The 23,531-nt window shown below is 45.9% G+C and overlaps 1 protein-coding gene across 2 annotated transcripts in view; it reads right to left on the bottom strand.

Moving 5' to 3' along the window:
- agrn (agrin) overlaps positions 1-23,531 on the bottom strand; it is a gene marked incomplete in the record, with an annotated part of 299,832 nt that overhangs the window by 25,483 nt on the left and 250,818 nt on the right. For both annotated transcript variants that reach the window (XM_036212931.1, XM_024293932.2), the window contains 12 exon segments: positions 47-211; positions 471-561; positions 2,857-2,991; positions 4,845-5,074; positions 5,241-5,456; positions 8,167-8,359; positions 9,034-9,384; positions 9,497-9,616; positions 11,561-11,675; positions 15,944-16,071; positions 20,688-20,804; positions 23,233-23,531. In XM_036212931.1, coding sequence (XP_036068824.1) covers positions 47-211; positions 471-561; positions 2,857-2,991; positions 4,845-5,074; positions 5,241-5,456; positions 8,167-8,359; positions 9,034-9,384; positions 9,497-9,616; positions 11,561-11,675; positions 15,944-16,071; positions 20,688-20,804; positions 23,233-23,531 — 2,160 coding nt within the window.

Here is a 23,531-nt window from a genome sequence, read left to right as displayed (position 1 = left end):
AAACGTCTCTGTCCTGGTGGAGTCTGAAGCAGCCGGTGAGGAGAACCTGATGATGGCCGGTCCCTTTCCCAGGTCGTAGCGAAACTCCAGGATCCCGCTGTACAACCCCAGAGAGATGAAGTCTCCTTTTCCATCCGACTTCTGCCCGTTGTAGAAAATCAAACCATTGGAGTCGTTGGCCATGAGAACCACCATCATGCTGACTTTTTGACTGCAGAGAAGAAGAAGAAGACATGTTGCAGCGACACGTCCACCGCGGTCCTGGTGGACTCTTCATACAGGAAGTGAGCAGCAGAGTACAGTGGAGGAGGTTTTTGTGCAGTCCTCATTTTCCATTCCGCTCACACCTGGAGAGGCCTGAGCTTGTTCTTAGCCTGAGGCACAAACTATGAAAACTACATGATGCTCAGCTTTCTGTAATACATATAAGACTCCAGTGTGTAGGAGTCAAGCTGGGACACAGGACTCACCGCAGATCATGCCCGTGGAGATGCAGCCCCTTCAGCTCCAGGTACGAGTCTCCGTTGAACATGGGCATGTAAGCCCCTCTCCTCTCTGCAACTGGAAAACACAGAAACCGCATTCCACCCGCTTCTGTTGTGCTGCTGACAGACTTGAAATGAAAGGATAGACTGCACATCTTTGTGGGACTTGTCAGAATTATGGAGGGAGATAGATTTATGTGTGCACAGCCTTTGGGATTAGGATTTTCTCTCAACAAAAAGCATAAATAACACGTCTATGCCAGCCTGATTACACAGCACGCCACGATGTGACAAAAGACCTTTGGAGACGTGCAGAGTTCAATGCACAGCTGGGATCTGGGAAAAATGCTGCTATTGTGTTTTGGCTTTTATTTTTTGTAGAATCGTTTCTTTCTGAGCGCCGACGCCTGGCTGTTTGCAGCAGCTTTCCGACAAAAACCTCGACTTTTAACATCAATCAAGTCAATCAAGTGTCATGTTATCTGCAAACAGACACACAGAACTGAGCAGCACCAGAATCCGCCTTCATGCCTAATTGGCAGAGATTAGCAAAGACGACATGCACGAGAAGCATGAGCAGATGCTGGGCTAGGGACAGACACGGTTAAGATTTATTCCAATGCCAAACTGGTAGAAAGTGACATAAACGCATATTTTCCCACTCATCGCCACGGCAACGGTCATTCTTCTGAGCATTGAACAGTCTGATCCATCATGTCAAGTAGGTGTAAAGTACAGACAAACTTTCACTCGCTTCATTTTCAGCACTTTGACTGAAGCTCCGCCCATTGTCATAACCACAGCTATTCTCATATGAGCCCACCCAGAGGTAAAGTGATTGGCTAGAAATGTACAGCAAACCTAAAGAGAATACAAGTGATTGACATGTCAGAAATGAAGAATCAAAATTTGCTTTTTTAGATGGTACTGGTGGTTCTGTATAACCTGCATCAGTATTAGCAGTTCTGTATATGTTAGTACCGGTAGTTCAATATATATCAGTACCAGTAGTTCTGTACATATGGGTATCTGTGGTTCCTGAGCCCCCCTGTTTTTCACCGCTGACCTTCTGCTTTATTTTCCTCTAAATGAGACTCAAACAGGCCTGTTGCTTCTTTGTTTACATCCGAGGAATATGATCTCATCAGCCGGCGCTGTCAGAGCCATAAACCCGGTTAAACGGCTGTAATAGCAGCAGCTGAAGCCCATTTTGCCTGTGTACGGATCTGGTGAGAGCAGAGGAGGCTCACGATCGATGACGGCCTCCAGCCATTGGAGGAATCAGACTTTTTACTTCTCATTAATTTGTCCAGTAAGTGTAGCAACAACAGACGCTGAAACTCCCCCTGCAGTTTATTTCCACAGCCATCGCTGCTCAATGTGATGATTTAAAGCGGCGCCGCGGAAAAGCTGGAGGACCATTCAGTCCTGGTGGAACACCCCATAGAGCAGTCCTCGAGCACTGGAACAGCCCGGACGAATCAAAATGACGCAAATGCTCGCATCGCAACCGCCGCCCCTACGAGTCTGTGCTCAGCACGCTCAGAGCACGCCGTCTGCCCCCACACGGCCCTCCTTACCTGTCTGAGGTTGACACTCATGTAGCCATTAATCAGCAGGGGCAGGGAGGACTGATGTGATTAGTCATCTCATTGATTCCTGTGTAAAAATAGCCTTTTGGAAGGGAGACGCTCTCGCTCACAAGCCATCGATTTTGGTTCACCTCAATTTATTTTAATCACCTGCTAACTGGAAATCAGGACCTTGTTTTTTCTAAATTCCCCGGGGAGTGTGTGTGTGTGTGTGTGGTGGTGGGGGGGTTCTCCTTGGCTGGAGGAGGCAGAACGTCCATCATCTCTATCTGCTGTGGTCGCTGACGTCCGCGGAGGCGGAGACTTCAGACTGTGACGCCTCCTAAAGCGCTAACGATGGACTTCAAAAGCGGCTGGAGCGTGCGCTGGTCGTTTAACCGGCGGCGGCCAGCTTCTGCCGAGTCAAACCGAGCGCCAGTAAACAAGTTTGAGCACCTGTGGGCAAAGAGGCGGGGAGGAGCGCAGCGCAGAGCCGCTGCTGGTCTGTTTCCTGCTTCACCACTAACAAGCGCAGTGCAGTCGACGCGGCGAGGGGCCCGGCGGGGCCAATCACACGCCTGAGCTCTGGAACACATCAACTCTCCCATCACCCCCAACCCCGAAGGCCCACCCCCTCCACTGCGTTTGATCTCCCCCTTCAATTCAGGATGGATGGAAATGCCACAGAGCGGAAATTAGAGGGAAGGGAAATATGTAAATATCAGGCTCAGAAGAGTCCGGACCGAATCACTGCTGCTTTGGAGATAAAGCCGAGCGCGACGCAGCCTCGCCAGGATTACCTTTCTCGCAGTGCCGGCCTTCCCGCCCCATGGGACACACGCATTTGTACCCTCCCTCTGGTAAAACCTGGCACTGGGAGGAGGCGTGGCACTTGCTGGGCGCACACGGGTCCCGGACGTCCGCGCACAGCGATCCTGAACGGAAAAACAGACAGAAATCCTCAGTGAAACGGCAGCATCTCTACTCCTTACTCTCCATCTCCTAAAGAATCGTGTCGGTTTGAGGATTTTCTCCTCTGTAAAGGTCATTTTCTAATAGGATTTGGAAATATTACACCAACAGATTAAAGGGGAGCGGGCCGCCCGCCACGAAGGCTCCATTCTGGGCCAAACGCAGACAGTGGGAGGAGTCTGCACGTCTGCTGGAGGATAGCTTTGCCCTCTGCCACAGCAGAGCTGAATTCACCCATCATTACTTTAGCAGCCAGAGCCCGTGGCGAGGGGGGGGCGTTAATGAACACGCTGAGCTCGCCTGTTTTTCTTCCTTTCACTTTGGAAGCTGCTCTGTTTCTGATCTCCTCCTCTCTGATCTGATCTGATCTGATCTGGGTTCCTCTCCCGACAGGTTTAACTGCCCTCCTCCTCCTCCATCTGCCCCCCCTCAGAAGGACCAGCTTTCAGACTCACGTTATGATCAAATTAATGTGGAGGAGAGTCTGCGGGCGATTCTCACATTAACGGAAATTTCTCACCGAACTTGTCAGCAAAGCTTCATCGCAGCTTTAACGCAGCTCTCATCATCAAAACTAAAATCCCTCCTGAACTCTGATGCTTTGCTGATTGTTGTTGCAATGCTCTCTGGAGAAAAAAAAACGTTTCTGCAGGAGAAGGACTGATGTTTTAATGTCCAGAGAACACTTCTGATATAGACAAACATTTTCTAGAGCTGCTGCAGGCAGAGTTATGCTCTCAAATTAGCCTGTCAAGCTTACAAAGGATTTGTGTTTAGACACGACGGCGGCGGCGAGCGCCTGAAGAACTGATGGCAGATACATATAAAGCCATGAACTGAAGCACAGCGGTGGATGTGAGTTTACCTCCTGGAAAGATTCTCTAGACTTCAGGCAAAAAAAACAAACACTTTTAAACTAAAGATTCTTCTAAAAACTACAAAACAAAAAGAGTTTACATAACCTTCAATGTGATCGCATATTAACACACAGCAGAAGGCTTTGGAACTAAGTAATCAGTTACAGATTATAAAGTCTCTTTAGCTCTGCAACTAAATAAATTAAACTCTAAAAACTGGAGAAAACAGGAAACATTTAGATAAAGTGAATTGATTTAAATGAAATAAATCAAATCTCAAACAGTGATTTAAATCTGAACTGATTAAAGTTTAAACAGTTAAACATCTATAATGTTCCTGCAGTAACTGCAGAAAACAAAATACATCAAACTCTCAACCTGAGACGATAGGCAAGCTGCTCTTATATCTTTCTGTAAGACAAATGGACTTAGTGGCTCCGCCCCCCTGGCGGGATTGTGAAGGAAGTACCCAAAGACTTCTACAGAGAAATAAACAGCTGTTACTCAGTCATTCTATTGGTCAGAATATCCATTCTACATTTTGTTCAACATCTTCTTGGTTATCCTCTTTTTTTTGTTTTTTTCTGTAGTTGAAGTCAGAAACTGGGGAGTCTGCAGGCCCCCACATCCAACATTCAAAGCATTTGACAGATTTGGCGTCGCCCTCTTTCCTGGGATAGGGGCGTGCCCTTCCAACAAGCTCACTCTAGTAAATTTACAACTTTTTTCTCGTAAATGTACTCGATTTAAAACGGTCATTTCCATGTTGTTAAACTGTCTCTAATACTCAGTCGTACCAAAGAGATATCATCTTTTCATCTATTGTTTTGTTCTTTTCTTTCTTCTCTAACTTTAAACGTCCTCATTCCGTTTTCTTCATGAGATAAAGGTTGGAGTATTTTTGTTTCGTTTTAGTTTGGGAATGAGCCCCGCCCCCAGCCCGCTGGCTCATGTCTTACCCCAGAATCCTTTGCTGCACTTGCACTGGAACATCTCCGCCTCTTTGACCTGGCACAGAGCGCCGTTCTTGCAGGGGTTGGGCTGGCACGGGTTGTTGCCGCATTCGCCCACTCCGCTCCCGAAGAGGCTGTCGCCGCCGTCTTCCTGCAGGTTGAGCATGCGGTTGTTGACGTCCAGCATGCGGATGCAGCCCACCAGGCCTGTGCTGACCCCCGTCCTCGCGGCCACGCTGAGGAGCAGAGCGGCAGACTGGACTTCAGAGGGCGTTCAAGGAGCCATTAAAGTGAGAACCGCAAACGGAGCTGTTGAACGCAGCCCCGACTTTACAGAGGTAAATCTGAGGACAGTTTCAAATCATCAGCGGATGGGATTCCCGCCTCATGGTGGCGTCTTACTCCTGCTTCAGTTCCTCCGTCACGCCTCCGATGAAAAGCTCCGTGTCCAGGTTGAGGCCGTCGGTGCCCTGCGGGCTCTCGCCGTGGACGTCAGGCTCCTTGTCGACGCTGAGGACGCCAGCTCGGCGGTTCCGCGTGACCTCCACCTGATGCCAGTGACCCTGGCTGACCTGGACCTTGCTGGTCAGCGTGCCGGTGCCTGAGCCCGTGTTGAACCTGGGAGGGGTTGACAATAAAGCACATTTGATTGGTCAGGTCCTAACCAGTTCACACCCCCACTTACAGGGGTGACATCTGACCCCGCCCCCTCTGTGGAGACGACATGATGTGAGTGGAGTGAGCTGGTAATGCCCCCCCCTTCCACTTACATTTAAGCTTTTCTCTAATGATCTTTTGTTAGGAAAAAGTCCATATCAACATGGGGGGGGCAGCTGCATACGTGCACCCACACATGCACTCGTATTAGCACAACCTGAGAGCAATTATCTGCCACAAATAATGAGTTCTTCTCCCCACAGCCCGGGTTTCTGCAGCTGTAGGTGGTAATCTCAGCGTTTCACAGCGCAGGTGACTAATGATCTCCTTTAGTTTTGCTATTGATTTCATTCTCAATAGAGAAATATAACCCGGCCAGGTTGGGAGAAAACTGAAAGAGCTTGGAGGGGTCAGAGTGACATCCAAAAGACAAATAATAGTTCCCAAACAGACGCGGCACTGAAGCTGTAATTATTCTATTCACGTCTCTTCAAAAGATGCTGCCTTTGTCAAAAGATTTTTATTCATCCACCTCTGTGTGGGAGAAGAGATGAGTATATGTTATTATCATCATAACAATCTCTGCACCTGCACGTTTTCATCAGGTCACTTTGAGAGGACTTGCAGACAGCGCTGCATGCTGACAGATGCAGCCAAAAGAGCAGCGCTAATCACAGAGTAATGCTGATATTTGGCTCACGGAATAAAAATGTCTTAGAGGACAGCAGATCCAGCTGTCTGCTTTCACATGAACCACTGCTCGCTGTCACGTGCAACAAGCATCAAACCCTTCCTAAGAACCTGCTCCGCTGTGAAGCAGCTTCACAGCATCAGGATGCTTCAGGAGTTTGACCCAAATTTATATTTTCTGCTCTGGCAGGCGCCTTTTTATTTAAGCAGAGCCACAGAGGAAATGTCAACCTGTCTCAACTCACCGGGTATCTGACTTTAAGCAAAAAAAACTTCCATTTTAACATCCACATGACATATAGAGTCTGTTTTCCATCAAATCTACGATGCAGTGATGCAGCAAAAGGTTATGGAAAACTGTCTACTCCTTTACAGGATGTGCAGAAATTAGGAAGAGGAGTAAAACCTCCATCAAAACTCAAGTTCTTCCTGAATCTCACTGGGCTGCAGCTTTTACAAGTGCACAAAACGCAAGGAGCCAGCGGGTGCTGTCCATGGTGCTGACGCCATGTGATGTCTACCCGGAGCTCCAAATGACAACATGAAGACGCTCAGTGACGCGATGAAGGGTTTACGCGCTCTCTGCGGGCTTTAGCCGCACTTCTTCTGTGGTTTTAACGTGGTTCATTTCAAATCAAATCACAACTTTATTCACAGAGCACTTTTCCAACAAGTGCAGCTCAGATAAAAAACAAGATAAAAACCTAAAATTATTTTTTGGAAAAGCTTTAAAACATATACACACTTCTGGATAACCGTCAACAGCTACTTTAGCGCCATATGACAAAGAGGATGTTCATGAATTTGACGCAAATTTCATTAAATGTGAACAATTGATTTAGATTAAGCAAGCCCGAGGTGTGCGTGGAGTTGTGTGGTACTCACTACACGCGTCAGTCAAACTGTAGCTAGTGATCCGTATGGATTATCTGTAATCCGTTACACCCCTATAAAAAACATCTACAAATGTAGTAACCAGAGAGCAAGACAAAAGAAACAAGACCTGTGATACATCTACAAAAACCTCACGCCAAAGACCCAACTTTTCTCACTTTTTCCAAATATATTCATGTGTATCCAGTTTTATCCGTACATTATGCACACATTGTACGTAGTGGAGTGTGACACAGCCTTCAGATGCTAGGCGCTACGCGGGAACCCGTCGACTGGACAGATCGGATCAGGGCCTGTCCAGAGTCATATGCGCGCTTGCTGGATCTGGACGCCTTCTGTGCGTCACCAGAGACCGCCCTGTGAGAGACCTGACCCCCCCACCACGTAGAACGGTGGTGGAAAGACACTAATTTGACTTTAGCTTTATAGATTTATGGAGGCTTTTTAACCCTTTAACACCGGAGCTCCAGTGTTTGTTTCAGTTCTTTGATTTACTGTAACTCATCAACCGTTAACACGATTAGCATAATTCCGTAGATTCTGAAGGAGAAGAGCGGCGTGTACGTTATAGATTTTGTGTTTAAGCATCACCGGTGAAGCCTCAGGTGTTTAAACTGAGAACACTTTGAAATGGGTTTCAGTCAAAGTGGAGTTCTGCTGTGGATGAAAGCGGATCCTGAACCTGCCCGAACATCGGACTCTTTCCAAATGAATTTCCCCTCGGCTGCTGCATCCTAGTGAAGCTTCTGTCTTTCTGAAGTCCCACATGTTTCCTTCTTTGCTCTGAAGATTACTTTTTTTGCTATGTTTTTGTTTCTGTGTCCCCCTTCAGGCTGAACTCCTGGTTCGCTGCACCTGAGTGTGTCACCTGCTGGCCCCTCCCCCCTCGCTTTGACCACCTGTGACTTGATTTTTGAGAGACGACTGTGGTGTCTCAGGCTGAAACAGGTCAGAGCTGCTGCTGACGGACTGACCCCATTCATCTGTGGGGTTTATCATGCTCCCCCACATTATGTTTACGGAGTGTGTCCCCCCTTCAATAAAACCTCATCAGACCAAGCAGGCTGCAAGCCGCCTCTCGCCGTACCTGAGCTCCACCCTTCCGTTGATCAGAGCCAGAGAGATGAAGTCCTTGCTTTCCCGCTTGCCGTTGTAGAGCAGCAGGCCGTTCATCTCGGACGCCCTGAAGCCCATGGTGATGCGGACCGTGTGGTACGCCTTCAGCATCGGGAACGCCAAGTAGGACTGGCCCCCGAACGATGGAATGAAGTACTTCATCACTGCGGGGGGAGGAAGACAGAAGCCTGTTATCTGCTTTGTTTGTGTGTTGGGGAGCCCATATTTTAGTAGCAATCAGCTTCAGCGTTTTCAGCTTTCAGCTTCATCAATCAGTTTCAGCATCTTCAGCTATCAGCACTAGCATGTTGATTGGATTTTGTCTCACTGCAGCCAAATGGCTCGGCGTTCACACCAGAAACCGCCAGCATCACCAGACGGCAGACTGAAGTGGAATCAAACCGACTCTCCTCTTTGTTCCAGTGTCAGAAACCAGAGATAAAACGTTACTGTAAACCCGACATGCCGTCCTGGGCTTTCAGAACTCATTGAGCTTTACACCCCCATAAATCCACATCTGTGACCACTCAGCCCCCCCATCATCCCCCAGGAACCCAACATCACGACTCCCGCGGCATCAATAAGAGCAAACGGGCACTTATTCTAATCAGCCAAACGTAAAAAGGGCTGGAGACTTTTCATTTCATCAGCCGCTGGCTTAATTCTTTTTTAATCATATCTGTGTGTTTATGCCACTTTCAAAAGTCATGAATGCATTTAGGGATTAAAGGTGATTATAAAACAGCTGACTGGTGCGGTGGGATTATTTCAAGTCTCACTCGTTTCTCATCTTCATAAACGGGTTTGGAAGAAGTCAGGAGTCCCAAACGCCGCTCACCTTTCTCACAGACGGGCCCCCCTCGCCCGGCGGGACACTTGCAGCTGAAGCTGCTGCCGTCGTCCTCGCAGGTGCCCCCGTGCAGGCAGGGGTGGGAGTCGCAGGCCTTCTGGGCCTTGGGGGCGAGTTTCCCGCCTCTGGCGCGGGACGTGGTGGTGGCGGCTGGGAGAGTGGTGGTGAGGAGCGGCGTTGTGGTCGGCGCTGCTGTTGTGGTGCGTCTGCTGGTGGCGGGCCTGTGTGTCGTGACGCGACTCTTGAGAGGGCGTCTGGTTGTGGTGGTGGGGGGGACAATGGTGATAGCTGCGGTGGTGGTGGTGGTGGTGGTGGTGAAGACGGGGACGGAGGACAGACCTGAGCAGACAGAGAAAGAAGGAACTCTTTCTGTTCTGGACCAGAGAAACGTTTTAGTACCTCCACCCCCTCTTCCATATGATTATCCCTCCACCCCCCCAATCCAATTTACCAAAACTGGTGAAGCGGATGTTGTTCTCCTCCGGCTTCTTGACGGAGATGCTGGTGTCTTTGGATGCCTTCAGCTGCTTCAGCAGAGCCTCCATGATGTTGTCCACCGTGAATTGAGTGTCTGCAACAAACGCAGGAATGTTCAGAACTGACGGATCTATGAACAGAACCAGAGCCGCTTCAAAGACCCACTCCCATGAAAGTGGTGTTTTTACCATGTTCTCGTGGCATTTTTCTGAAGAGATATATAAAGAAAATGAAGCCTAAAAATTCATTTCTGAGCATTTCTTTAACCAAATTGCTGTGAATCAGGAGCAAGAGAAAACATGCGGTTTTAAAAAAACTGTAGAAAATACGCTGGGCGGGGCCACAGTTCCCTGCTCCGCCCCATTCTGATGCATCCACTACAGACAAATAGATCCATAAACGTCTTTGTTTTCCTCGTCTGAGCTGGAATCTGGATCAGAACTGTGCGGCTGGATAGGGTCGATATTTCTTGCCATTATTGCTGCACCGCTAATGTTAATGTAGTGAGGGGCTGTAAGCTAGCAGGAAGTGTGTCCCACCCACAACTCACAGGCACAATTCTAATAAACTCCTGCTGCTTTGAAGAAAATATGTCATAGAAAACGACATCATCATAATTAAAGGGTAACCAAACCCAAAATCAGGGGTCACCGACCTTTTTGAACCTGAGAGCCACTTCATGTGTGCTGAGTCATACGAGGAGCTACCAGTTTGAAAGAACACAGGTCTTTTTTAACTCATTAACTCAAATGTCACATTTTGAACTAATGACCAATGTTGTATTTGGCCCGCAGACTGGGATCCCATTTAGATTTTGGCCCTTGGAGAGAAAAAAGTTTGGGCACTCCTGCCCTAAGTCAACTGTTTTTTTGGCTGTTGACTTCTATAAATGGAGCTTTAGAACTTCTACTTATTGGTTGTTGCCAAATTTTTGACAAATAAAAATAAACTTGTTTAATTAATTGTTTAAAATCGTCTACAGGTTGAATCGAGGTATTGCAGTTGAATTTTGTGATTGGTCAAACAATTTTAGTTCCACGTCATGATCTGCAGCTCCTGCCCCTAAGCTCCACCCCTCTGACTGGATTTTCACATTTCGGTTGTGGGCGGAGTCAGCCTCCAACTTTCCTGTTTGGTTACCCTTTAAAAGTTACTGGGAACACTTTGAAAGTAGATCAGTCTGAAACAGTGAGCACAGCGGGCCGCTCTCCGTGGGGTTTGTTTTAGGGTCCACGAGGAGCGGCGTGTTACAGAACCTAACATGGAGGTTGTGAAGGACGCTAAAATGATCCCCATAGAAACAGTGGTGGGGTGGGTCGTCTGGCATTTTAAACCGGATTTATTCAAGACTCAAATGAGAAATTCTCATTTTGTGGAAGTGTGCAATTCTTCTAAAGAACTGTAATTACGTCATTAGCAATTAAATGAAACATTTAAATAAAAACGTTTCTATCCCATTGTCTGAAACTGGGAAGCTGCTGGTTAATCCGTTTGGGAACAGCGTCAGCTTCCTGCCGCCGGTTTTCTATGCATGCTTCTCCTTCCTCCCGCTGTATCCGGGCAGATTCTTGTCACGATGATTTATGTGACTTTACACAGTAATAAGTAACTGTGCTAACATCTAATCAGAGCAAAGAGCCTCCAGCAGCGCTGCTGTTATTTACACGCAGGACGCTCGCTCGGTGCAGGTGGGAAATTTCCCTGGAAATGAGCAGACAATTAAAAAAGGTTTCAATGAAGAAGGAGACCTATTGTCTCACACCATTAGGAGACAAATCAAGTGACGTGCATCTCTTTTTCTTACAGCATCTGAAACAGAGGAAACACTTAGAAAAGCCACTGTGAGACCCGCCGCAGTGGTTCTGACCTGCTCTGTTCCAGCGCCTTTGATGCTACGATTTCACTGCTATTTGTTGTAGTGAGGACTGAACGTTGTGATGATGCAGACATTTGTGGCTCGTTTTCCCAGTTTGAAGACTGTCAGGCTACGGTTTCAGATAAATCTTCATGGGCGGGTCTGTGCTGGAAAAGCTCTCACCTGGTCTGAAGTGGGCCTCCACGAAGGCCTTGATGGAGTTGCTGGAAGCCAGCTTGCGGACGCGAACGCTCATGAAGTCTTTGCGCACCTGCGACTTCCTGAACAAATCGTTGAGCTGGAGAAGAGAGGGAAAGAGCGGGAAGGAGAGGAGGGAGCATCAACAACCATGGAAATGAACACCAAGTCCAAGAAACACAGTAGCTCAGGCTGGTCTGCAGAGAAGAAAGCTGGTGGGAGCAGCAGAAATAAACATGACTTCATGTGAGGATTGGATAAAGTTCAACCCTTTAAAATTAAAAACCCTCTTCAGTGAGAGTGGGAGTCAACATTTTTAAGTCTTCCTAACATTTTTACTTAAACTTCAGGCCATCAAAGTTCAAAGTTCCACTGACATTTATATCTTCATCTTTTCTTGTTCTTATTGCCATCCGTCCCTTTCCTCACGATTCTGTTCATGCCTCAATTATTGGGTCAAGATTTAGTTCCTGTTTGATAATAATAATTCAGTTTGATAATGATGATGCTGGTAGTGTTCTCTCATTGCTTCGACATGCAATTTTGCTTTTTTTTTTTTTTTTAAGACAGGAAATTGTGATTGGTTGTTGTGTGCCATGAGGAATTTTCCTGCCTTTAAACATCTGAACTCCAACTTTGCAGATTTCCCCTTTTGCAGGTTACTTTAACAACGTAACTCCACCAGTAAACGAGAGAACATTACTACTACACAGAAACAAAAAATCTTTGTTATTTGCCAATAAGCAGGTGAGAATGAAGAAAACTTTCAGTTGGCATATATTAAGCCTGGTGTAACGTACTAAACGGATAAATCCTAAATCCTTCTTAAATTTATCCAACATGTTTCAACATAAACATACACAAAGGCATGCAGCAGGGATGCAATGATTCCCTCTCCTCACCATGCTGTTCATCGGTGCAGCGTACCGTTTAGAGCCAGGACGGGGGCGTCCCCGTCATTTGGGCCGCTGACACACCTCCCAGCAGCAGCAGCATCGCTGCAACACCCATTTCTGCTGTTTACACAAAGAGCTCTCCCGTGTTCCACTAAATCACTGTTCACAAAAGGACTTTATTCAAAATACCCCCCATTACGTCTTTGAAGGACACGCATTCAGACTGTTGTGCTTTTGAAACGCAGTCTGCTTTCAGACTAAAAGGGCTCCATGCTCTAAACACATTACAGAGAGAGCAGCATCAATGTGGGACTCTTTGCAGAAGGACACTTAAGACCCGGTCTCCATCTCAGCCAGGATGAGGGGGTGTCAGCGCAGACGCCGCCGGCGTGGTCAGCCGCACGGATCATTCAGCAAATTTAGAGTCAGCTGGAGAATTCACTTCATTTCATTTGAGGAAATAAAATCCTTCAAAGCTGGATTAAGGATGGAAGTGGACAAACACTGGAGTGTGCATTCAGGAGCGCTCCCACAAAGGGAGCAGGTGTTCATACTTTGTTGTCTCCCTATAATTTGATGTTTCTCTCCAAACTTCAGCATTTTTTCATCATGTTGTCAAAGAGAGCCGCGTCCTCTTCATGCATATGCGTGCTGCATGGAGGTACGGCGTGTGCTCGGCGCCGGAGCGGGAGATGAAGAGGGGGTGGCTGCTGTCAAGTGGCTCACCAGGCTCCCAGAGACCAACAGGCTGAGAGCGCTAACGAGCTCGCACGCACACACCAGCGCCGGCGCGGCGAGGAAGCAGATTAGGTCCCAGTGGGGGCCAGTGACACTGATTTAACAGCTGGTACATGTGTAATGTGTACACACACATAAACACACACATGCATACAAACACCGACGCTCCCGTTTCAGGAGCAGCGAGGCTCTGTCAGCTGTTCAAAGAGGAAACGGGCAGCCGGCCCAACCGGGAACCATCTCCAGCTTCAGGCATTCTGACCACCCGGACCTCCGGGGAGAAGCTCTGCACCCGTTTCAGATGAAAACCTACATTTATCTCTTTCTTCCCTTGTTTTTAAAGTACATGAGGCTCTGAAAGATCCTGATTTCTGCAGGGGACGGTTGTTCTCTCTAAAGGCCGAGTCACACTGTCACACAGTATGTTTTGTGCAGGTTTCTCATTTGTAATTTTGCTCTTTCGTGATACATACGTCATAATTCATAAGTATTTCATGCGTCCCTCATTCATCGATGTGCACACGTCTGTCAAGGGTCATCGAAGTACAAATAAACCGTGGAAAGATCAGATAGACCCGCGCTTCCTTGAATTTCTTCACTTTGACAGTCAGAGCTCTGGGCGGAGATCACACCGCATCAGCACCATGGACAGAACCCGCCACGGACCCTCATGATGCTTTAATTTAATTAAACAGCAGGGTTCCCCTGGAACGCATCAGCACTACCAGCTGCTAGGCTCAATAATCCTGCACGCTACATCCATGATTCGAATGTTATTAGGGCTGGGTTGATAAGATCAATTTGAATCAATTTAAGCTTAATACATCAATAATCGATTCATAAAAAATATAGATCAATTTAGCACATGAAGCTAAAGTCTGCTAGCTTGATGCTAACGTTTAATGGAATTTCCTATAGGAAGGCTAATGCTAATTCTCGGTCGACGTAAAAATACATCGCTGACTAAATGAACATCTTTATAAACTCACAGGTATGAATTTTACAAACTCTTTTAAGGAAATATTTTTTAAGTAACATTTGTGCACTAAAACATTGTGTTTTCCTCATACTTTCTTCTTCTGGAATAAGGTGTACTTCTATAACACGATCTCCACCTAGTGTCCAAACTGAAACGTCCTCCAGGAGAAGCAGAACAATGTTTCCAATGTTAATGATCTGAACATTTTAGTTAGAACTTCTCCTTTAGAGAATCCATGTAACACTGGATGATATTAACAATCTCATTATTTCACTGATACATTTACAGTATGTGAACTGGATCAGATTCATATAAATATATTTAAATCATGTATTTCTAAACAAATGTGTATAAATGTGTAAGTTCAAAATTAAATTGTATTTAAGGATTGAAAAAAATCAGAATCAATTCAGGTTCTTGTGAATCGAATCGTTTCTGGAAATGATCGATACTCAGCCCTACTTACTATGTGACGGGTATATCAATCAGCTGATCTTTCACACACACCCCAGCATGTGGCGCCGTGCAGGATGCGGGTCACGAGAGAATGTGACTCTGAACACATACCGAATTCTTCTCACAGATCTCTCCAGCCGGGTTCCCCCGTCTCTGTACACCATCTTCCGTGGTTTTATCATCAGTGAAAATATCAGGTATAAAGACCACAACTTTTTCTACCTATCAAGCCTCACCAGCATCAGTCTGTACCACCACGGCTAAATGTGGGAAAAACGTGCACGATGGACAAAAACAAACAAGTGGTCCTCCTTCTCATTCAGTCTTCTGATCACCTGACTGATGACGGCTTCACCAGGGACGCCACAGATCTGGGTTCAACAGAACCAAATGTTAAACCCACTGAATCGGAACACGGGGAAGGAAACCGTTCATTCCAATGGAATACCAGCATGTCTACGATGGAAGTGTAGATCACGCGTCCAGCTAAATTTAGGGAGGATTCTTATTTATTACATTTCATCAGACTCACTATGAGTCAACTGGAACGTCTTTCTCTGCTACTCACTAATTAGCAAATAAAAAAAATATCTGAAACTTTTGGTGTTTTGAACAAAACAAATCGTGTCAATTAATTTAAACAATCTTAAAATTCGTATTGATGTACTACCCTCTGTTAATTTATTTATAAGTCATGAATTTGATCACAATAAATTATAGTTTTAATGAATAAATGATGCCCAAACAGCCTCCCTCCCTATTGACTGAGAAATGACTGGAGTAACAAACAGTAAATGTGTAGAAAGATTTGGACCTCATGGAGGTCAAATAATCTGTTCAGGCTGGTTTTCCCTGAAGCCTTTCTATGTGTTACAGTGCTGCTAAAGTTTCTCGGGGAAAAAAAAATCTTACTTTTTAATATTTTGAAAAACATTTTTTTTTTAAAACGCCACTGTAGCATCTTCAGTGAAGCTTTTCTGGTGGTAGAGAACAGCAGAGGAGGATGCAAACTCAGATCCGTCTGCGGTTGGGTGTTTGTTTGTTTTTTGGGTAAAATGTTGTGGTTTTCATAACCAAACCAGGGTCAAAGGTGAAACAGATTCTGTTCTCAGAAACGCATTCTGCTGCATAGTTTCTCTGTAAAGAAAACCATAAATGACATGAAGGTGAAAGCTGAAGACGGAGCAGCTGAGGAGTTTTGCAAACTTCAGGCTAGATTTTCATCATCTAATCAAAACAGTGAATGAAAAATAATGAATTGAACTCAGTTAGAAACTGTCAGAAATGCTTCCCACTCACAGCGCTCTCTATGCTGCGCGCCATCTCTCCAAACAGCTCAGACTTGGTGTCGTCCATCTCCGGCGTGTAGAAGATCTCCTGGCCTTCCACCTGGTCCAGGTGCAGGAAGCCGCCGAACTTCATGGTGGCTGAAAGAGAAGCGGTGAAGGAGAAGCCGTGACCCTGAGGACGAGCAGGAGCTGGACGTGTCGCTGCCGCTCGCTCTTCCTGCCCTCACAGTGCTCTTGTTGGTAGAGTGCCAGTCCTCAGTTAGTGATGGATTGTGTGTTTGAGGGGGTTAGTGAGTGTGGGTAGGAGGTAAAGGTGAGGTAGGGCAGAGGAGGTGAAGAGTGATGATGGACAAGAAAAGGAGGCAAAGAAACGTCCTGGTTTTACCAGAAGGAGTCTCGTCCCAAAATCTGGTGCTGCCATGGGGGGCTGAGCAGAAACACAGCAGGTCAGACAGACACACAAATGCATGGTGACAAACAACAACAACACAAACACACACACAGAGCAGAGAGAAGAAAACAGCCCACAGAGAGAGTGTCCTTGTACTGTCCAGCATTTATCACCTCTGGACAGTTTCTCCTCGGCGTCACCGCTGAGAAGATGACCTGAAATAAAGCCCAGAGTCCAGAGGATCCGTGTGTGCTGTTGTGTGCGTCTGTGAAGGACAGACGAGCGCGGGCAGCGCTGAAGTCGGGCTTCCACGCCGCTCCTAATCAGCAGAACAAATTGCCCAAATCAATCATGGCTGCCCCTGTCTGAGCAACGGCGGCCAGAATAGAAAAGCACTTGTTTGATTATCGCCAGAGATAAAGCTAATTGTCTCCTTGATGTCGCTCCACCGACAGCTGACACCGATTGTTTAAAATACCAAACACACACACAGACATGAGCGCACACACAAACATTTACACACACACACACGTTTACGGGCAGCACATGTACCAGGTTGTTGGTCTCCACTCTGAAACACTCTCATGAGTGTGTAGATTGATGCTGCTCCTTTCTCTACGTTCTTCTGCAGTAAAAACTCAATCACACTTCCAGCAGTTTCATCAACCTTAGTATCAAAACGTTCAGAACATTACTGCTGGTATTTTTGCCATTTATAAACTTTATAGTTTTTGAAATATTGAGAAAAATATGCCTCACAGGAAATGAATGAGAAAGTCTTCAAAGTTCAACGTTTTAAGTAGATTAGAAACAAGATTTTAAATAAATTCCTGGGCTGTTTTTGTTTGAGTTTAGTAAATATTTTAGCAACATGCTAACCTTCTTGATTAATTTAGTTTACTGAGGAATTTTAGACAGTTTTGGAGTTTAGCTAGTTTTAAGTAACAAGCTAGTTTTTTGGTTAATTTGGAGTTTAGCTCATATTTATGCAACACTAAATATTTTTGCAAAATTGTCATGTATCAGGGATTTTTAAGCAATTTTACTATAAATGTTTCATAAATTTAGGTCAACCTCAGCGCTCCTTCATAGTTCTTTAGCAAAATGTCCAGTCTTTTAGCAAATTTAACATTTTATAAATAGCTGGCAGCAATTAAAGACAACTGCGGCACCATTTTCAGCAAAGAGCATCACACTAGCTTTGCAACAGGTAATTCAACTTTTCTAGTTTAATCTTGTTTTAATAGAAGCCACATGATTCATTATCCGTTTAATAAACTATCATCTTCATTATTTGTAGTTAGTTTAAAGTTAATGATGGTTAAGATGTGTGCTTTACATCCTCTGCATGTGACCCGATTAGTCGACTAATCTGAAAAAATAATCGGTGATTAGTCGACTATTAAAATAATCGTTTTTTTTGCCACACTAAAACACACACATTTACACAGGCACACACATACATACACACAAACGCACAAACATGAAAATGTCCCAATACATGCAAAAACAAGTTTGAACGTTTTTGCAAAAAGAAAAGGAAATGAGAAGAGGTGGGACTTGTTTATCTAAGATAAGACAACGCTCTGAGGAGACGATTTTCCAGGAGAATGTGGAAAACTGTGAAGCCTGATGGATCTGCTTGACTAGCAGCTCCGTGTGGCTTTACTTTTCCCATGAATCCCTGCAGGACATGCTCCTCTGTTCTAGAAAAATGAAGTCCAGGCAAAGCTCTCCTCCATAAACTTCCCGCCCGACGTCTCTGCTGAAGGTAGAACAAAGAATAATTCGATTTTGGTTCTGCAGCAGCCGGGCAGATGTCAATAAAGCGGACGCTACGCAGAGACGGCAGCCGGCGCTCCAGGAACGTGTCATTTCACTTCTAATGAGGAGGATTGGCTGAAGCCGTCTCTGGAGAGAAGCGATCTGGCATATTGATCAGCCGATCGTGCTGCCTGTTTTTATTGGCAACACTTGAGCTGAATGAAGTATTGATCGCTGTGCACCGTCACCACTCGCTGTGATAAATATTTACCAGCGTTTTTGGATTTGTGATAACCTTTCAATCGGAGCTGAGATGCGGTTCCAGCGTGGAGGTCAAACGTTTCGATGGACGAATTGATTGGGTGGCGGCGGCGCGCGGAGGCAGGAAACTCTGGTTAACTGAAAGGCTTTGTCACCTTCAGCACGCCACGAACACAAGTCCTCGCACTAATTTGTGGGCTCGGCTCAGTCGAGTCGTGACCCGAGGCTCCTTTGGGAGCTGTAGAGAACCCCTCTGTTCACCATCAGTCAGACTGCCGTGGTTACAGCGGCGGACTGGGAGCCAGAGGAGCAACAGGGAGAAAGAAGCCCTTTATCTTTATGAAGCGAGTGTGGCAGAAAGCACTGATTGGTACAACGGCGCTCGCCGGCCTGCTAGGCTCTCAACTATCCCTGCTCTCAACTCCACAGAGAAATGAACTGATGCAAGACTGGATGGAGATTGACTGGGTTTGAGCAGAGAAAAAAGGGAGACGCAGCTCAGGAGAAGAAAGTGGTAGAGGGGGGAGCAGCGGGAGAAACGGGGAAGACGGCTGAAAAAAGTTTCGAAAAGTGAGAACACTCACACTAATGATGATTTACAGAGCAGGCTATTCTAAAATATTTAATCTGAGAAAGTTTCAGAACAAAAAGTGAAGAAAAAGTTCTGAAAATGAGCTGGAGTTTAGTGAGGATTCAGTTCAGGAACGTCTGAGCAGCAGAGAGTCATTCATGACAGTATATAGACACATGGAACCGAAGCTTCCTCTGTCTCTTCATTCTCTTCTATCTGTCAGTGATGAAGAGGTTATGCAGACAAATCAGGATCAGCCTCAAGCAAAACTTCGTTTAAAAAAATAACATTTTGAGGTATAAACTCAAAAGTGCTCACTGTAAACGAGAAAAAACACAAAGTCTGAAAAGACTTCAAGAAATACTAAAACAAATTGGAACAAATAAAAGCTTTTAACCTAAAGGTGACCAAATGAAAATAATACTGTTACTCTATTGGAGCTGCTGTTTGATTTTTTTTATTTATTAATTATTTATTTCTGAATTTGGATAATTACAGTTTCAGTTAAGACTTATTTTTGGAGTTCCCCCTGTGAGGGGGCGGGGCTTTCAGCCCATTGGCTATCGGGACAGCGTCTGTTGGTGGCGGTGCCGCAGTCATCCCTCCTCTGATGTGGCGTACAGCAGTGATGATAATCTTAAGACCGTTTTTTTGGTTCAGATTTCTAACATTTCTTTGAAGTTTACGTACTTGTGGGTTGAAAACAGTTTTCAAATCTCATTTTTTTTTAAATTCACAGTCTGATTTTTCAGATGATTTGATTCCATAGAGCACATGTGTCAACGTCAAGGCCCTCCAGGTAATTCTATCCGGCCCTCCAGATCATTTTATTTTATTGTTATTAATGGCCCAATGTTATCTTTTTTAACTTTTATAATTTTGACTAAATCTATTTTTATGGAGAGTAAAATATTGAAAGTTATTTAAGGTTTAAGTTGATTTATTCTGGATTAATATTCCTGACTTTTTAGTATTCATAATTATGTTAAAAAGTTATGGTTTTAAAGTTTTTAAAAATGGCACATGGCAAAATTTTTGGACTATTTTGAAATTTACTAAGATTTTTGTAGGCTATTTTGGAGATTCGCTAATATTTTAGTTACACGTTAGCTGTTTTGGCTAATTTAGGCTATTTTTTCAATTTTTTAGGATTTTTTGAAGTTTAGCTATTTTTTCAGCTACATGCTGGCTGATTTGGCTAACCTAGGGTTTTGGGGGGGGTTGTTTTGTTTTTTAGGCCAATTTGGCATTTAGCTAATATTTTAGTTGGCTATCAATTTCAGCATCTTCAGCGGCCAAATTCGTCTTACAGCATTCACACTAACATTATCACAGCTAATGCTATATATCTAGTTCATAATTATGTTAAAAAGTTAGCTTTAAAGTGTAATTCTAGAGTGTTCAATAAATGTTTATCCTGTTCGTCCCGCGACCTCAGGTGTGTTTTAGATTTTGGCCCCTTGTGTGATGGAGTTTAACACACCTGATATAGAAGTTTGTGTTAAATTGAACGAGACACACAGAAATATTATGCTTGATCTGAACACTGAACGCAGCAGCTGAAGTCACATGTTTCAGTAATGCAGAACTGAGCTGTTTTCTGACTATGTCGCCTCGTGGGGCCAGAGATGACCTGAAGGTTTCACAGTAAAATGTTGGTGTAATCATGGAGGCTAGAATGTAGTTGTTGTCTCCCAGAGCTGTGGTTTGTGTGTTTGTAGTGTGGTGTCATCACAAACAGCAGAGGAGGAGCAGGAAATGACTTACCGGGGCAGTTGCTGCCCTCCGGGGTGCTGGCCGGCGTCATGTCGTCGGGACAGCAGCCGAACTCGGTGTTGTCGCAGCTGTTCTCTGCGGTGGGCGTGGACGCAGCGGCGGCCGTACCTGTGGGAGGAGACGTTCATGTTCAGGAAAAAGCTGCCGTCTGAAAATGTGAATATCTGCAGCTTTAGAGCCAGAAAACTGGGATGTTTCTTCTCTTTTTCTGGCGTTGGAGTTTCTTCGCCTCTCAGCTCGGCACTGACTGAACGCTAATAGCAGCATCTGTCTGCGGTGATTATATGGCATTTTCATGGGCTCTGACTTTACTGCTGGAACTCATTTTGTCAGATGGAGACACTTAATGGGCACTGTTGCCAGTCATGTCACACACAGGGCACTTTAAATGATGAGGGGGCGGGATAACTGCTGACTGTTGCCCTCAAGTCGTCCCAGTCAGAAAAAACAAAAACAAAGCCGCAGCTGCGTCTGTCCCGCCGGAGCTGCACATCTCCATCTGAGAACGTGAAAGTCGGTGGTCCACCTCCATCAGAGGGAGGGGGGGCAGCACCAGGAACTTCCTCTGTTGTGATGGTTTGGGTCGGGGGGGCTGACACCCTTTACGGCTGCAGTGAGATTAGAAACGATGGTGGAGGCGGAACGGGCCGTAAAGATGTCAGAGGGCGGGAACGCTCAAGGACTCACGGTCAAAGGATGCGGGGGGGGCATCTGTTCACATGTGATCTCTGTTTTGTCACAGATGCTGGGTTAAAAAGGGGGCCTTGGGGAGGGGGGGCAGCTAACAGGAGCAAAGGGGCTTTGAGGTGGAGACACTACAAGTGTACATTTCAAAAGAGCAGAGGGACAAACACGCTGCACATGACCCCCTAACATTAACCCCGCCCCCTGCACAAACAGAAGCAGAGCAACCTGAACATGAGCTATTAAACCTTCTCACAGATTGACTGCTTCCGCCGCGACGTGCACACCAACGTTTTTCCCCAAATGCACGGTGGGAAACCTCTGCAGGTGGGCCATATGCTTCAACTATCATCCAACAGGAAATAATTCTGAGGCTTTTGAGAGAAAAGAGGTGGGGGGGCTCTGCAGCCTCACCGCAGAACCCCCCAATCAGGGATGAGAAAGAAAAGATGGAAAAACAGAAAAAAAAAACTAAAGTCTGATGGAGCCGTTTGTGTCCCGCAGGATGAGGATGAGGAAGGCCGTCTCCATGGAGAGCCTGCCTTCCTGTCCGCTCGGGCTTCACAGACCCGCGGATGGAGGCCAGAGACCGGAAACCACCGGCCTGCATCCGCGGGTCTGTTCAGCAGAGGCGGGGTTTGTTTGTGGAGCTGCTGGAAACTTTGTGGGATGGGGGGGGGGATTGGGGGACTACACACATGGGTAATGAGGTAACGGCGAAGAATGCAAACACTCGGCTTGAGTCTGAAATAGAGACGCGTCTTCTGCAGCGTTGACCGCCTCTCCTCACAGACTCCTCCTCTTCTGCAAACGCAGACGCCTGCTGAGGCAGTCATAAGTCACCTGAGCGCAGACGACTTATGGAGAGACAACAGATTCACTCTGATTTGTGCATGCTTAATTCTTGATTTGTAACTCATAATATGTCTTGTGCATGAGGAAAAAAAATACAAAATAAAAACAAAAAATACAATTTACACATGCACAAATGAAAACTACACAGGAATCACCTCTACACACACAAAACCTCAGTTATGCTCGGGTCTGTGGTGAGAACTATTTCACGTCTCAGAGATTTGTCCATAAGTGATGCGTTTAAATACGCTGGGTCATCAGCCGTTTCAGCCTGCTGTCCTGACTGTGACCTGTGTACCAGTCCCGTGTTGGAAGCGCTATCGGGGGGGGCAGAGAGGAAGCGATCAATTCTGGGAAATATTTGTATTTTTAAAAGGGATAAGTGTTTTAAAAACACTTATTTAGACTTTTTATATTAATTTTTGGGAATATCTTTTTAAGAAAGTGGGAAAATGTCAGATTTAACTGAATATTATTTACAATCTCGGCATAAAACTGCTGATAAGAAAACTGTGATGACCCAGCATTCTAGTAGTATTTAAACGCATCACTTATGGACAAATCTGTGAGACGTGAAAAGAGTCTCCCCACAGATTGGTGTGTACCTGAGGTTTTGTGTGTAGAGGTGATCTGTGAGTAATTTTTCAACATTTGCGTGTGTAATAAGTTTCAAGCTGTTGTAATGTTAATTTGTGCATGTGTAAATTGTATTTTTTTAAATTTCATAATGTTTGTACTTGTGCACAAAACGTATTATATGAGTTACAATTCAAGATTTAAACACACACAAATCCAAAGTTAGGCACAAATCAGGAATCCGCACACGAATCCGGTTGATACTTATCCCTCTCCATGACGGTTGTGTCTATTTTAGCTTCTCATGAAGCAATGATGGGATGAAGATGCTGCGATGTGGACATGCGTTTGTCCAACCCCCCCTCCCTGAAGACCCTCCCACACTTCCCTGGAAGCTGCATGGATAATGAAGGTGGTTTACCGATAGAATCGTCCGCCCCGCTGGCCTCCGTCGTGGCGCCGCTGCCCTCCTCCAGGTCGTCTCCGCTCGGCTCCCCGCTGCCCGAGCCTTCGAAGGAGGTCACTGCGGCGGCGGCGGGGGCGGGACTGCTGCGGGAGTGGGAGGTGATGATGGATGCTGCCGTGGTGGGCTGCAGCGCCTGAGGCTGGGTGTGAATGGGGTGGCGGGCGCTGCTGCGGGTGTGGGTGGAAAAGGCGGTGGCAGCCCGCTCGGTGGTCGCCGTCATCGGAGGCGGGATGGCCCACACAAGGTCGGGGTTG

This window comes from Oryzias melastigma, linkage group LG7 (genome assembly GCF_002922805.2).
Source record: "Oryzias melastigma strain HK-1 linkage group LG7, ASM292280v2, whole genome shotgun sequence".
Taxonomy (NCBI): Eukaryota; Metazoa; Chordata; class Actinopteri; order Beloniformes; family Adrianichthyidae; genus Oryzias; species Oryzias melastigma.
This window is presented reverse-complemented; position numbering and strand designations above follow the sequence as displayed.